A 17,782-nucleotide genomic window follows, 5' to 3' on the forward strand; every position below is an offset into this window, starting at 1 on the left:
ACATGTATATATTGACATGTATGTTTATATTGACATGAGTTTGTGAATATAGCAAAAAGGTCTGGAAACATTTTCACCAAACCGTTAACAGACCAACCCTCCTATACAAAACAACTATGAACTCTAGGAGGGATTAACAGAACCTACCTGAAGGCACTGGAGAGCAACCAAAAGCAGTGAGAAACTATAGGGAAGTTGGAGCTGACACTTAACAAGCATTGGCTGCATTCTCTATTTTTCAAATGTCTTTTTGAACTAAGGCAGTCTCCAGTTAGTACTACATTGCAAGGTTAAACTGAGATAGAAATACACAGACCTACTGGATAAAGAACCAGAGAAAAAATCCAAGAGAGAGCTACAATGGAAGCCTTAAAATTCTGCTTATAACCTTTGTGTAAATCTCTGTTTGACACCTGAAATACACATGTGAGGCAGAATATAAGCAAGCAACCTATTTTAAGCCAAAAGACTTGAACATAGAATTCAGCTGATACCCAAGACAGAGAAGATTGAGTTAACTGCCTGTAAAATAGGTACCAAAAAAAAAATCAATACTGTTCAGAGAAATAGAATCTAAAGTCTCTATAAAAGTATCATTCACAATGTTGGATATAACTCCAAATTACTGGACCTGAATTGATGTACAATTCTGTGAATACACTAAAAACAATTGAACTGTCCACTTGAATTGGGCAAATTGTATGGAATATGAACTATATATATCTCAATAGAACTGTTACACCTCCCCGCCAAAAAAAGATAAAAGAAAAAATAGGCAATCCATACAGTCTAACCCTAAGATGACACACATGTTGGAATTAGGAGGCAACCTTTTAAAAGCAGCTGTTATAAATAGGCTCAGCAATGTATATTTGAAGTGAATAAACAAATCTAGAATAAAAGCTGAAATACTACGAGAATCAAACGGAAAAACTAGAGAAAGAACAGCAAATTAACCCCAAAGTAAACAGAAGGAAAGAAATGACAAAGATTAGAGCTGAAATAAATGGAATTGAACATGAAAACAATAGAGAGAAAAAAAAGTCACTGAGAGAATTTGTGACCAAGAGACCAGCTCTGCAAGAAATACTAAAGGGAGCACTAGAGTCAGATACAAAAAGACAGAAGAGAGAGGTATGGAGAAGAGTGTAGAAAGAAGGAAAATCAGATATGATATATATAATACAAAAGGCAAAATGGAAGAGGAAAATATTATCCAAACAGTAATAACACTAAATGTTAATGAACTGATTTCCCCAATCAAAAGACATAGACTGGCAGAATGGATTAAAAACAGGATCCTTCTATATGCTGTCTACAGGAAACACATCTTAGACCCAAAGATAAACATAGGTTGAAAGTGAAAGGTTGGGAAAAGATATTTCATGCAAATAACAACCAGAAAAGAGCAGGAGTAGCTATACTAATATCCAACAAATTAGACTTCAAATGTAAAACAGTTAAAAGAGACAAAGAAGGACACTATATACTAATAAAAGGAACAATTAAACAAGAAGACATAACAATCATAAATATTTATGCACCAAACCAGAATGCCCCAAAATACATGAGGAATATACTGCAAACATTGAAAAGGGAAATAGACACATATACCATAATAGTTGGAGACTTCAATTCACCACTCTCATCAATGGACAGAACATCTAGACAGAGGATCAATAAAGAGAGAATTTGAATATTACAAAAAATGAGCTAGACTTAACAGACATTTATAGGACATTACATCCCACAAGAGCAGGATACACGTTTTATTGAAGTGCTCATGGATCATTCTCAAAGATAGACCATATGCTGGGTCACAAAGCAAGTCTTAACAAATTTAAAAAGATTGAAATCATACACAACACTTTCTCAGCTCATAAAGGAATGAAGTTGGAAATCAATAATAGGTGGAGTGCCAGAAAATTCACAAATACGTGGAGGCTCAACAACACACTCTTAAACAACGAGTGGGTCAAGGAAGAAACTGCAAGAGAAATTAGTAAATATCTCGAGGCAAATGAAAACGAAAACACAACATATCAAAACCTATGGGATGCAGCAAAGGCAGTGCTAAGAGGGAAATTTATTGCCCTAAATGCCTATATCAGAAAAGAAGAAAAGGCAAAAATTCAGGAATTAACTGTCCACTTGGAAGAACTGGAGAAAGAACAGCAAACTAACCCCAAAGCAAGCAAAAGGAAAGAAATAACAAAGATTAGAGCAGAAATAAATGAAATTGAAAACATGAAAACAATAGAGAAAATCAATAAGACCAGAAGTTGGTTCTATGAGAAAATCAATAAGATTGATGGGCCCTTAGCAAGATTGACAAAAAGAAGAAGAGAGAGGATGCAAATAAATAAGATCAGAAATGGAAGAGGAGACATAACCACTGACCTCACAGAAATAAAGGAGGTAATAACAGGATACTATGAACAACTTTACGCTAATAAATACAACAATTTAGATGAAATGGATGGGTTCATGGAAAGGCATGAACAACCAGCTTTGACTCAAGAAGAAATAGATGACCTCAACAAGCCAATCACAAGAAAAGAAATTGAATTAGTCGTTCAAAAGCTTCCCAAAAAGAAAAGTCCAGGACCAGACGGCTTCACATGTGAATTCTACCAAACATTCCAGAAAGAATTAGTACCAACTCTCCTCAAACTCTTCAAAAAAATTGAAGTGGAGGGAAAGCTACCTAATTCATTCTATGAAGCCAACATCACCCTCATACCAAAACCAGGCAAAGATATTACAAAAAAAGAAAACTACAGACCAATCTCTCTAATGAATATAGAGGCAAAAATCCTCACCAAAATTCTAGCAAATCCAATCCAACAACACATTAAAGGAATTATACATCATGACCAAGTAGGATTCATCCCAGGTATGCAAGGATGGTTCAACATAAGAAAATCAATTAATGTAATACACCATATTAACAAATCAAAGCAGAAAAATCACATGATCATCTCAATTGATGCAGAGAAGGCATTTGACAAGATTCAACATCCTTTCCTGTTGAAAACACTTCAAAGGATAGGAATACAAGGGAACTTCCTTAAAATGATAGAGGGAATATATGAAAAACCCACAGCTAATATCATCCTCAATGGGGAAAAATTGAAAACTTTCCCCCTAAGATCAGGAACAAGACAAGGATGTCCATTATCACCACTATTATTCAACATCGTGTTGGAGGTTCTAGCCAGAGAAATTAGACAAGAAAAAGAAATAGAAGGCATCAAAATTGGAAAGGAAGAAGTAAAACTATCAGTATTTGCAGACGATATGATACTATACGTCAAAAACCCGGAAAAACCCACAACAAAACTACTAGAGCTAATAAATGAGTACAGCAAAGTAGCAGGTTAAAAGATCAACATTCAAAAATCTGTAGCATTTCTATACACTAGCAATGAACAAGCTGAGGGGGAAATCAAGAAACGAATCCCATTTACAATTGCAACTAAAAGAATAAAATACCTAGGAATAAATTTAACTAAAGAGACAAAAAACCTATACAAAGAAAACTACAAAAAACTGTTAAAAGAAATCACAGAAGACCTAAATAGATGGAAGGGCATACCATGTTCATGGATTGGGAGACTAAATATAGTTAAGATGTCAATCCTACCTAAATTGATTTACAGATTCAATGCAATACCAATCAAAATCCCAACAACTTATTTTTCAGAAATAGAAAAACCAATAATCAAATTTATCTGGAAGGGCAGGGTGCTCCGAATTGCTAAAAGTATCTTGAGGAAAAAAAACGAAGCTGGAGGTCTCACGCTGCCGGATTTTAAGGCATATTATGAAGCCACAGTGGTCAAAACAGCATGGTATTGGCATAAAGATAGATATATCAACCAATGGAATCGAATAGAGTGCTCAGATATAGACCCTCTCATCTATGGACATTTGATCTTTGATAAGGCAGTCAAGCCAACTCACCTGGGACAGAACAGTCTCTTCAATAAATGGTGCCTAGAGAACTGGATATCCATATGCAAAAGAATGAAAGAGGACCCGTATCTCACACCCTATACAAAAGTTAACTCAAAATGAATCAAAGATCTAAACATTAGGTCTAAGACCATAAAACAGTTAGAGGAAAATGTAGGGAGATATCTTATGAAACTTACAATTGGAAGCGGTTTTATGGACCTTAAACCTAAAGCAAGAGCACTGAAGAAAGAAAGAAAGAAAGAAATGGGAGCTCCTCAAAATTAAACACTTCTGTGCATCAAAGAACTTCATCAAGAAAGTAGAAAGACAGCCTACACAATGGGAGACAATATTTGGAAACGACATATCAGATAAAGGTCTAGTATCCAGAATTTATAAAGAGATTGTTCAGCCAACCCAATTACAAAATGGGAAAAAGACTTGAACAGACACCTCTCAGAAGAGGAAATACAAAGGCCAAAAGGCACATGAAGAGATGCTCAATGTCCCTGGCCATTAGAGAAATGAAAATCAAAACCACAATGAGATATCATCTCACACCCACCAGAATGGCCATTATCAACAAAACAGAAAATGACAAGTGCTGGAGAGGATGCGGAGAAAGAGGCACACTTAGCCACTGTTGGTGGGAATGTCAAATGGTGCAACCACTGTGGAAAGCAGTTTGGCGGTTCCTCAAAAAATTGAATATAGAATTGCCATACAACCCAGCAATACCATTGCTAGGTATCTACTCAAAGGACTTAAGGGCAAAGACACAAATGGACATTTGCACACCAATGTTTATAGCAACATTATTTACAATTGCAAAGAGATGGAAACAGCCAAAATGTCCATCAACAGACGAGTGGCTAAACAAACTGTGGTATATACATACGACGGAATATTATGTAGCTTTAAGACAGAATAAACTTATGAAGCATGTAATAACATGGATGGACCTAGAGAACATTATGCTGAGTGAGTCTAGCCAAAAACTAAAGGACAAATACTGTATGGTCCCAGTGATGTGACCCGACATTCGAGAATAAACTTGGAATATGTCATTGGTAACAGAGACCAGCAGGAGTTAGAAACAGGGTAAGAGAATGGGTAATTGGAGCTGAAGGGATACAGACTGTGCAACAGGACTAGATATAAAAACTCAAAAATGGACAGCACAATAATACCTAATTGTAACGTAATTATGTTAAAACACTGAATAAAGCTGCATCTGAGCTATAGTTTTTTGTTTGTTTGTTTGTGTCTTTTGTTTTTTTTTCTTTTTCCTTTTTTTATATATATATATTTTTATTATTATTATTATTATTTTTATGTTTTTCTCTATATTAACATTCTATATCTTTTTCTGTTGTTTTGCTAGTTCTTTTCCTAAATCAATGCAAATGTACTAAGAAATGATGATCATACATCCATGTGATGATATTTAGAATTACTGATTGCATATGTAGAATGGAATGATTTCTAAATGTTGTGTTAATTTCTTTTTTTTTTTAATTAATAAAAAAATAAATAAAAAAGTAGGGGTATAAAGTATATGGGACTTTTCAGGTTTTTTTTTTCAAAAAAAAAAAGAATGACGGTGAAAAACATTACAGGTAAACAAAAATTAGGAAAATTTATTGCCAGTGGACCTGCACCACAAGAAATGCTTAACCAAGTTTTGAAGGGCTAAAGGGAAATGATACCAGATGGAAACTCAAATATTTAGGAAGTAATAGGAGCACCAGAAGTCATAAAGAAGTGGATAAACATAAAACACTATTTTTCCTCTTAATTCTTTAAAATGATCATTTAACATTAAAATACATTTAGTTTGAAATGCTAGTGATCAATGAAAGGGAGGGGTAAGAGTGTGGTATGTATTATTGTTTTTTCTTCAGTTTTCGTTTTATTTCTTTTTCTGTTGTCTTTTTATTTCTTTTTCTGAATTGATGCAAATGTTCTAAGAAATGATCATGATGATGAATATGCAACTATGATGATATTGTGAATTACCGATTATACATGCAGAATGGAATGATCATATGTTAGGAATGTTTGTGTTTCTTTGTTGTCATATTTTTTAAATTTAAATTAAAAAAATTTTCTAAAAATGATCATTTAAAATAAAAATATATAAAATTATATTGTGAGGTTTAAAAAGAATGTAGGTATAATAATATATGTGATAACTATAGGATAAAGTACAGGGGGTGGGGAGCACACAGGCCTATATTACAAAGCACTTATCTTCTATAGCAAGTGGTAAAGCCCTGGCTCAAGGTAAACTGTGAAAAGTTAAGGTTATATAATGTAATTCTTAGAGTAACCATTAAATGAAAATGCAAAGAGGCAGAGGAAAAAAGCAAATAGATAAATTAAAATCGAATCTAAAATAATACATTAACCCATAGAAGGCAGGAAAGGCAAAACACCGGAACAAATATAGATGGCATAAACAGAAAACAAAGACTAAAATGATAGACCTAAATCCAACAATATCAAGTAATTGCTTTAAATGTTAAATAGACTAAATTCTTCAGTTAAAGGACAAGACTGTAAAATCAATAAAAAAGCAACACCTAACTTTTAAAACTGTCTGCAGTTTAAAAACTTCAAATATAAAGACAGAAAAGTGGAAGGTAGATGAATAGAAAAAGACATTCAACACAAATGGTAAGGATAAGAAGGTAGGAGTAGAGTATTTTAGTATCAGACTTAAGGTAGTCTTCAAGACAAAAAAACAAAAATAATATGGGACATGTCATAATATAAAAGGGTTAATTTGTTGAAAAAACAATCTTAATGTACATTTGCCTATAAAAAAAGAGAACTTCAAAACGTATGAGGCAAAGTTTCACAGAACTAAAGGGAGAAACATTCAAATCCACAATAATCGTCAGAGATGTTAACAAAAACAAACCCTCCTTAGCAATTTACAAGGCATCTAGACCAAAAAAAAAAAAAAAAATCATTAAAGAGAAAAATGATCTGGACAACCCCCTCACCCTCCTTGACATCTGTACGGCACTATACCCAGTGAAATTCTACAGAGCTTGTCCTCTGACACAATGAAATTAAATAGAATTGGATAACAAACTCTGGATGAAATCTCAGATATCTGGAAATTAAACAGTTTTAAACAGCATATGGGTAAAGAAAGAAGTATTTAGATAGAAATCTATATTTTTAAATACTTATTGTAGAGAGAATCAATGCCCTAAAGTTCAACCTTGAGAAGCTACCAAGAAGAATCACCATAAATAGAATAAAGAAAATAAGAATAAGAACAGAACTAAATGAAACAGAAAACATACAAATAATAAAATTAACAAAAGTAAAAGTTAGTTCTGTAGAAAGCTTTAGAAGCCTGACAAATCTCTAGCGAGTGAGCTGGAAAGGGGGAGAGGGAAATCACGAATGTGAAACACAAACTACCAATATCAGAAATGAGAGAGGGTCCCTCTCTATGTATTCTACAAGTAGTAAAAGGCTAAAAAAATTACAAACAAGTTTATGTTAATAAATTCAACAGTTTAAATGACATGAATAAATCCTAAAAATGTAATTTACCCAAATTAATGCAAGATGAAAATGAAGATCTGAATAGTCCAATATGCACAACCTTCTACATGCTAGGTTCCAAGCCCTCTAATGTAACCTTCACATGCCACTGATGGACCCTTCTTCCTTCACTTTCTCAATTCTAAATTCTTAAATTTTATGCTCTCATTCTTACATTTCAAAATCTTAAGAAATCTCTTGCCAGTTTTTCATGCTAATCTTCTACTACCCTCCAGCATATTCTTGAAAGCAAATTAGACCCTCAGATATGCTGAGCAATTGAGTATTAGTGTCTTCCTTCACATTTTCCTTGCCATCAAAGCCAACCCATTCGTGGCCAAATCTCACCTACTTTTCAAGGTCCAGCTGAGTCTGACCTCCTCAAGGCCTTTCCCTGTCCTTGAGGGTCTTCCTAGTAGAAAGTCCACAGCAACAACACATCATCAGCACAAGTGTAGGCAGGCCACTGTATCTTATATGTTAGTCTTATTTTCCCTAAAGAATTTATAAAGATAACAAATTCTTTGAGGACAGGAATTCTTTTTAAACTGTATCCCTTTAAGCAACTATTCTTGGATTAAGTACATACGAAGGATTTAATACTTAAAATCTGCTGAATGAATTAATGAAGCCAGGAGCTTATTTCTATGGTTTCTGTCTGAAACTCTCGACTCTCATTCTGATCTCAGTATCATCTTTAGAGCCATCACTAAGGATTTGCAAATATTTCTCTAACAACTGTACTCAAGAAACATATGGTTAAAATAAGCATGGAGGGTAGAAGGAAGGGAGGAGTAGGGCTATAATATAGATAAAACTGCCTTGGTTGGGTAGATCACATGAGAGAAGGAGGCTGAGTTTTACATTCTACTGCCACTAATATCTGATAAGCATACACTAATACAAACAGAGTCGCCTTCTCTTTCTCCTCTCCTCATCTTGAGTTCCAGTGGGCGCAGAACCAACTGTTAGGCTCCAGGGCATAGGAGTGAATTCAGTTTATACTTCCAAAACACATCTATACCTTTTTTTATTTTTTTAGGTCCATGGTCTGGGAATCAAACCTGGGTCTCCCACATGGAAGGCGAGCATTCTACCACTGAACTACCCGGGCACCTATACCTTTCGTTCATTTCGGTTACCCACATCTGTTTGGGTACAGAGACAAAAGAACATTATCTTCTAAAAAGTAGCCAAAGTTACCAATTCCTATTGTCTTTTGACATTACATATATACTTCCCAAATTTATAAATTTCTTAATTGCAATTGAGTACTATCAAAATAGTGGCTGCAAATCTATCTTATTTAAATAGATCTTTCACAAAAATAATTTTGCATCTCTACTAAATCAATATCATTTGTAAACACATAATTTGGAGGAAAAAAAAATATGTTTCCTGTGGAATTAAATTCACTAAGTAGACAAATTCCTTTAAACAAAAAGTTTCTCAAATTATCTCCCATTGATGACTTCTTAAGAACTTCTCTTTCATTTAAACTAAATAGCTTTATATCTTCATTTCATTTCCCTTCTCTCTAATTAGATAAATCTGGTAGTTCTCTCTAGACAAATGAAAAGATTGGGGTGTTTTATTTTTCCAGTATCTCAGAGTTCTTCTAATCCTAAAAGGACTGTGTGACTTAGAGCAGATAGGCTACAAGGAACAATATCTGAAGGAAAGACAAAACACACAAAGTAGGGAGATATTCTTATGACTACAAATACACAGATGCCTGTAAAAGATAACAGATTCCACCACCTATTTCCAGCCCAAGGCATGACCCTGGATTTTGCAAGTAACCCTGTTCTTACCCAGATTGGAGGACGCTCGCCCCTCTGCAGCCCGGTCCTTGAGATTCTCAGCAATGCTCAGCTGCTGCTCGTGGTACTGTTTAGCCCTCTCCAAATCCTGCATGCACCTGGCAGCATGGCCTAGGCCCGCATAGGCCCGCATCTCAATGGCCTTCTCCATCAACTCCTGTGCCAGTTCCAGTACGTAGTTGTGATAAGACATGGCCTTGTCAAAGTTCCTCCGGTAGTGGTAGGCACTGCCCAGGTTGCTATAGGCCCGGGCCTCTTCTCGCTTATTCCCCAGATCCTTCGCAATTTTAAGATGCTGCTCATGGCACTGCACAGCATTCTCAAAGTCACCCATGGCAATATACACAGCTCCCATGTTGCCAAGTTCTCGGGCTTCAGAAAGTTCATCTTTGGATTGTTTGGCAAGAAGAACACACTGCTTGTGACTGGCCAGCGCATTGGGGTAGTCTCCAATTGCTGTGTACACGTGGCCTAGACTGCTCAGGGCTGATGACGCTGCCTGGTGAGAAAGGATAAAGCAGAGAAATGGAAGCACATCAGAAAATGGCTTTTGGTTTGTTTCCGAGTTTGCCTAGAACTATCCAATCAAATTCCTCATGGTGTTTCTATCACTGGTCCACAGACCTATAAAGAACTGATAAAGAGGACATTTAAACAGCAAGTTCCTAATTAAAGACAATGGAAAATTAATCAATAAGTTTGAACATCTTAACTCATAGAAACCGGTTTTATTCCATATAACATTCACCTTAGTTTAAAGATTTACTGACATATCTAATAATTATGATACACTATATCTCTGTTAACACCTATTAACCTCTATCTTACAAGAAAATGGTGAAAAAAGCCAAAATTGATAACTATATGCAATACAGCATAAGAAGGAGAAATCTATGCTTGGCTCTTGCACTCCTGGGTACTTCTCATTCTTGTCTTCTACCAGAGCAAATGGATACATGGATGGTAAGGAAGATGTTTACAGATGACTGATAACTGTGTGACCCAAGACCCACTGGAAGGTCCTATTCTCTTCTCTTAGTTTCCTAAATGTGACCCATGAGTGTGGGTTACTGTCGAGGACTTAGATGTGGATAAGTCGCAGAGAGAAACAATGGGTGGGTTACACCCCATACCTCTGAAAGGGATGGTGTCCATTAAGCCTCTCCACTCCTCCTCAGGCTTGCAGTGTTCTTCGAACTTTTCTACTCTTGCCTACAGACTTTTCTGACCTTAGTCTCTCTGTGAAGAGAGAGATTATTTTCCTAGTCCCCACACATTGTTTGCCACTCATCCATTTCTTGCCCAAAGAAAAGCACACAAGTGTTTTTTGTCTTTAAGGTTTGAATGACAATGTCTCTACGTAGGTATAGTGAACCAAATGGGGCAACAGGAATAACAAAGGAGATATCTATCCGGTCTACACTCTTACCAAATGCATATAGTCTTAGGTTTTGGTCTCGAGTTTCTAACTCCTTTGCAAGTTATACTGGGCTTTTCCTGCCCTTCTTTTTATACTAAAAGCTGGAGGCTTACCTACCCTTCCTCTATTTCATACTGTCCTACAGCCAGAGCCAGGAAGCCCTCTTTCCTCATGACGTTGCATTTCCCTACAGAAACATGCTATCCTGGCAGAACAAAGAATGTGCTCTGTTATACTGGGGCAAGTGATTTTCCCATGGGACCCCCAAGCTACAGGGAATAACAAGAGGATGTAGTCCTTTCTGAAGTAAGGGCATTTTGTTATGAGATGCTTTCTATGTCTGTGCACATCAGAACACTTTTATTATTTAATGGAAATGAGTGATTTGCTAGCCTATTTCTTTGCCTGTGAAGTAGCAGTTCTTGATCAAAATGAATAAGAGACTGACCATCTTTATGGTGCTTGCAAATAGTGTATTTGCAAAGTATTGCCTATAGTTTTAAGCAGTTTTTTTCGCATTTCAAAAATGTTCCAAACATTTTGTAAGTCTTTATGAAAATAGAGAGGAAATAAATACTTGGAAGTTTACTTGTTTTGTTTTTTTTCTGAGTTGTGGGGAGCGGAAACCATTTCACAGAAGTCACAATGCTGTAGCAGTGAGATTCTGGCAGAAGCACTGATGAGGTCACCAAAGTACACACCGCTGAGATGTATACCAGCCCCAGGTCCCACTCTGGGAGCCTCACTGTGACTCTAGGGTATGACTTTATGTCAGCACATTCTGCCTAGGCCTTTCTACTGCCCACCTCCTCTGACCTCCCCATGCCATCATCCCCAATGATCTCCTTTTCTCCTATGCTGCAGGTCCAGGAATTCACTCTTTCCTTTACTTTAGTAGTTGGCCCCTCCCACTTGACTCTCTGGGGCTCTTCTCCAGCAAAGCCTGGCTGGGGAGCAGGACACAGTTCGCACATCCTCCTACCCATAAATCTTTGCTGCCCTCCAAGTGAAACAAAGTCTCTTTCACTATGGAGTTGGTATAGCTTAGAGTCAGACACATGGGTTAAAAATTGCATTTCCCTTTAACTGCTTGGTGAACTTCAATAAGTTACTTAACTTCTCTGAGCCTCAGTTTTCCAGTCAGGCATTTCTAGGCTCCAGCAGTTAGCTAAGAATGGAGTGTTTTCAAATCCATGAACCTCAGTCAAATGTGTAAACTATAAATAATTCACTAGGTAATTCCAAATAGTTAATCTGGTTGGAGGCAATGAGCCCTTGAGTTCTGCAGGTGATAAATGATAAGGCTTAGGGCAGGTATAATGCCCCAGGTGTCACTGTTCTCAGGAACTTCTGGTTTCTGACAACTCCAAATAAAGGCCCTGGGATCTTCTGTCTCTGGTTCTTTATCTCACCAAATGCCAGGGAAACACAGGAGCTCGTGTTCTGAGGCTCTCTGAACATAAGGAAAGGGAATATTTGGGCATTTCCCCTCTGGGATGTGAGGGGGTGGGGGAGAACTGGAGCATTAGCTCTTCCCTGGCACCCTCCAGTCATCAGACAATGCTATCAGGCTAGGACTGACTCTTCATGATACGTGTCCTGGAAACTAGCATCCCTAGAGAGGATGATGTAATTTATGAAGCACACATTATAGTCTTTGGAATTAGAGGGGCAGTTTGGTATAGTATGAGAGTGGAATAGGATTTAGAGTTAGAAGATCTAGATGTATAACCTTAAAAAGTCATTTCATTTCACTTTATTTATAAAATGGTACTAAACATAACTGTACATATTCCACAAGGCTGGGATCGAATCAGATGAAGCAGTGCATATGAGTGTCCTTAGTAAACTGTAAAGTGCTCTGTGAATGCATCGCTAAGTTGTAAATGGATATTTTATGACTGCATGCTGGCTTTGCTGAGTTCTGTTACCAAGCAGAACCCTGTAATGGCAACTGAAAACATCAGTCATTATGACCAAACATCTATATTCCTATCAGTTGCCACAGGAAATGAAGTCCAATGTTTTACAGCCTCTGGACAAATAGGATGTGATGATATTTATCAGGGAAGTGAATTATAAATCAATCACTTGTTTTTGTTCCCATTCCTGTAGAATAAGCTTAGATCTGAAACATGATTTCAGGCTGTTAATGAGAATCTCAAGACTCGCTACCTACCAGGAATCACAAGCCCCACCTCAAGCAGATGCTGCATTTGCCACTAAGGTTCAGATTGTCTTTGTATATTAATCTCTTTGAAATTTCTGTGCTAGAATAGCAGCAGCTGCTCCCCACAGTGGAAACATTTTGGAACATCTGTATTTGAATACTAAAATGCATACAGTTATGATAAACTATATGGTTAGAATAAGACAATTTGCTACTCTTTTTACAAGATATAAATTACTCATGTTCTCACCAGATTTTAATTTCCAGCTGCAGAGTCAGGCACTTAGGAGTCAGTCACCCCTGCTCTGTGACCCTAGTATTTGCAGAAGTACTGCATCGGACAAGTCTGTTTCGTGGGACATGGAGTTAGACTAGGACATTTGCTGATATTTCTTCAAACCACCGAAAAGGGTTTTTAGTTTGAGAAAAAAATAGAAAAGTTTAAATTACACAAACTATAAATTACAATAATGATGCTACCATTAAACATTATGCTGAAGATTTAAACCTGTTTTCCTTATATCTAGCACGGGTTTTTTTCCTGTATACATATTTTTCATAGAGGTTATATTTGTGGGAGGATTAAATGCACAGTACTGTTATACATAGAATATTCCATATATAACTGTTTGTTGAGTCACTGCATGTACTTGGAAAAATAGGAAATGTACCTACATCTACTAGCAGAAATACTGCTTTTCTTCTTTACTGCCTCAAATCAACATGCATCTTGTATTCTCTGCCAGTTCAGTGCCCATGAATCCCTAACCCAGGAGGAAGAGGAATTTAGGAGATTAGGTATAGACTCTGGAACAAGGCATGCTGGGTTCAAATGACAAAGTGTGTGCTATTGTACAAGTTGTGTAATCTCTCTGAGTCTCAGGTTCCTCATCTGTAAAATGGGAAAAGCAATACATAATAGAACTTGGATGAGCATGAAATTCGATAGTACATGTAAAAGGTTAGTTCGGTATTTGGTATAGAGAAGGGGCTTAAAATTTTCAGATTTAAGTTTCTGTTTTTACCCCAACCAGCAAGATAACACCTGCTTAGTTTTACTTATGTCAAACATGGACTAGAAGATGATCAGAAACTAGAACTTAGAATTGTAACTTGTGACTTAATAAATCCCCTTTATAAGAGCCAATCCATTTCTGGTATACTGCATTCCAGAAATTTTAGCAAACTGAAACAGGTACAGAGCAGATAGGGGATACAGAGCTGAATACTTTGTACCTGCCTGTGAGATCACAATCATGCAGTGTGGACAGAAAGACTGAAACCATTTCATGGTGAATGATATGGAAGAGTCCTTTAAATGAGTCTAAAGTACATATAGGAAGGCAAAAGACCTGGAATAGCCAATACAATACTGAAGAAGAACGAAGTTGGAGGACTGACACTACACACCCTCAAGACTTACTATAAAGCTACAGTAATTAAGACAGCGTGATATTAGCAAAAACAAATAAGACAAATAGATCAGTGGAACTGAACAGCAAGTCCAGTCATAGACCCACACATACATAGTCAAGTGATCTTTGATAAAGAAACAAAGCAATTCAATGGAGGAACAACAATCTTCTTTTTCAACAGATGGTGAAATACATGTTGGGAAATAAGGACTTTAGCTCCTAATAGCCAAACCATGTTGAAAAAGAAAAAAGTTGGAGGGCTCACACTTCCAAATTTCAAAACTTACGATGAAGCCACAGCAATCAATCAAAAACAGAAAAACTTACTATGAAGCCATAGTAATTAAAAACAGAGTGGTTCTGATAGAAGGATAGATTATAGATATATAGACCAATGGAAAAGAATTAAGAGTTCAAAAATAAAGCTAACTGATTTTTTACAAAGGTGCAAAGTCCACTCAATGGGAAGAGAATAGTCACTTCAACAACTGGATTTCCACATGCAAAAGAATGATGCTGGACCCCTACTTCACATCATTTACAAAAATTAACCCAAAATGTACCAGCAACTTAAATATAAAAGCTAAAACCATAAAAATCTTAGAAGAAAACATAGGGGAAATTTTTCAAGACTTCAGATTTGCCATTAGATTCTTACATATATCTGACACCAAAAGCATGAACACTGAGAGAAAAAAAAATTGATAAATGGGATTTCACCAAAATTAAAAATGTTTGTGGGTCAAAGGATATGATTAAAAGAGTGAATAAACAACCTCCAGAAAGGGAGAAAATAGTTGAAGATCATGTATCTTATAAGGGTTTAATATCCAAAGTATATAAAGAACCCCTAAAACTCAACAATAAAAGACAGACAATGCAATTAAAATATGGGCAAAGCACTTGAATAGGAAACTTTCCATAGAAGATAGATAAATAGCTAAGAAATCCATAGAAAGATGCCCAATATCATTAGCTGTTAGCAAAATGTAAATCAAAAGCACAATGATATACCACTTCATACCAACTAGGATGGCTATTATTAAAAAAATTAAAAATGCTAAGTGTTGGCAAGGTTGCAAAGCATGGAACCCTGTGCATTGCTAGTAGGAATGTAAAACAGTGCAACAACTCTGAAAAATCAGTTCAGTGGTGTGCTGGTTTGAAAAGATGTATGTCCCCTAGAAAAGCCATGTTTTAATCAAAATCCCATTTTTTAAAGGTAAAATAATCCCTTTTCATTACTGTATGTTTGAAACTGTAATCAGATCATCTCCCTGAATGATGTGATTTAATCATGAGTGGTTGTTAAGCTGGATTAGGTGATGATATGTCTCCACCCATTTGGGTGGGTCTTGATAAATTTCTGGAGTCCTATAAAAGAGGAAACATTTTGGAGAATGAGAGCAATTCAGAGAAAGCAGAGTAGAATGACACAGCCATGAGAAGAGGAATCCAGCAACCTTTGGAGATGAAGAAGGAACATGACTCCCAGGGAGCTTCATGAAACAGGGAGCCAGGAGAAGAAGCTAGCAGATGACACCATACTCGCCATTTGCCCTACCAGATGAGAAAGAAACCTTGACTGTGTTCGCCATGTGCCTTCTCACTTGAGAGAGAAACCCTGAACTTCATCGGCCTTCTTGAACCAAGGTATCTTTTCCTGGATGCCTTTGATTGGACATTTCTATAGACTTGTTTTAATTGGGACATTTTCTCAGCCTTAGAACTGTAAACTAGCAACTTATTAAATTCCCCTTTTTAAAAGCCATTCCATTTCTGGTATATTGCATTCTGGCAGCTAGCAAACTAGAACAAGTAGTTTATCAAAACGTTAAATATAGAACTACCATATGACTTAGCATTTCCACTCCTAAGTATACACTCAAATAATTGAAAGCCGGGACTCAAACATAACTCTATGTCATTGTTCATAACAGCATTATGCACAGCAGCCAATGGAGGAGTAACCCAAGTGTCCACTGACAGATAAATGGATAAACAAAATGTAGCAGATACATGCAATGGAATATTATTCAGCCATAAAAAGGAATGGAGTTTTGATACAAGTTTAAACATGGATAAATCTTGAAAACATTAAGCTAAGTGAAATAAGCCAGACACACAAGGGTAAATATTGTATGATTCCACTATAAGAAATGTTTAAAATAAGCGAATCCATAATGACAGGGGGAAGGAATTAGAATGGGGCAATGCTTAATGAGTACAGAGTTTATGTTTGGGGTGATGAAAAAGTTTTGGAAATAGATAGTGATGACAGTTGCACAACACTGTGAATGTGATTCATACCACTGAACCGAACACTTAAAAATGGTTAAAATGACAAATTTTATGTGATGTATATTTTGCCACAAAAATGTTTAAATGAATCTAGAAACTGATCTTATACCTTTCATAAAACTTAACTCAAAATGGACCATAAATCTAAATGCAAAATGCAGAACTATACCACTTTGAGAAGGCAACATAGGAAAAAGCTGAGGTAATCTTGTATTTATCAGTGAGTATTTAGATACAACACCAAAAGCACAATCTATGAAAGAAAATAATTGATAATTGATAAGTTGGATTTCATTAAAATTAAAAATTTCTGCTCTGAAAAATACACATTAAGAGAATGAAAAAAAACAAACCACAGACTGGGAGAAAATATATGCAAAACACAGATCTGACAAAATATTTATATCCAAAAAGTACAGCAATAAAAAATTAAATATTAAGAAAAACTGTTAAAATTCAGCAATAAAAAAAAACCCAATTACAAAACTAGCAAAAGATCTTAAAAGACACCTCACCAAAGAAGACATACAGATGGTGTACTGGTTTGAAGCTGTTATGCATCCCAAAATAGGCCATGTTCTTTTAATCCATTCCTGTGGGAGGTAGGCCTATTGAGCATGGGAACTTGATTAGGTCGTTTCAATTGAGATGTGACCCATCCAATTCAAGGTGAGTCTTAATCCTTTACTGGATTACTTTATGAGAATAAAAGAGAAAGCTCAGTGAGTTTATGAGAGAAACAACCAGGACCCAACTGGAACCAGAAGCTGAAAGCAGTGAGACCCATGAGCGAAGGACCATTAGACACAGGCCATGTGACAGAGGAACCCCAGATGCCAGCAGCCCTTGTTCAGAGAAGGTATCTTCCTGTTGATGCCTTAATTTGATATTTTTGAGGACTGAGAATTGTACATTTGTAAACTAATAAATCCTGATCACAAAAGCCAACCCATTTCTGGTATATTGCATTCTGGCAGCTTTAGCAAACTGAAACAGATGAAAAATAAGCATATAAAAAGCTCAACAATATATATCATTAGAGAATTGCAAATTAAAGCAGTACTGAGAATTGCAAATTAAAACTACACATCTCTTAGAATGGCTAAAATCCCCAAACTGATAATAT

The 17,782-nt window shown here is 36.2% G+C and overlaps 1 protein-coding gene across 3 annotated transcripts in view; it reads right to left on the reverse strand.

The window, feature by feature from the left end:
* TTC28 (tetratricopeptide repeat domain 28) overlaps nt 1–17,782 on the reverse strand; it is an 896,291-nt gene that overhangs the window by 239,452 nt on the left and 639,057 nt on the right. For all 3 annotated transcript variants that reach the window (XM_077160720.1, XM_077160719.1, XM_077160721.1), the window contains one exon: nt 9,342–9,849. In XM_077160720.1, coding sequence (XP_077016835.1) covers nt 9,342–9,849 — 508 coding nt within the window. The remainder of the gene's footprint in view (nt 1–9,341; nt 9,850–17,782) is intronic.

Source organism: Tamandua tetradactyla, chromosome 5, assembly GCF_023851605.1.
Source record: "Tamandua tetradactyla isolate mTamTet1 chromosome 5, mTamTet1.pri, whole genome shotgun sequence".
Taxonomy (NCBI): domain Eukaryota; kingdom Metazoa; phylum Chordata; class Mammalia; order Pilosa; family Myrmecophagidae; genus Tamandua; species Tamandua tetradactyla.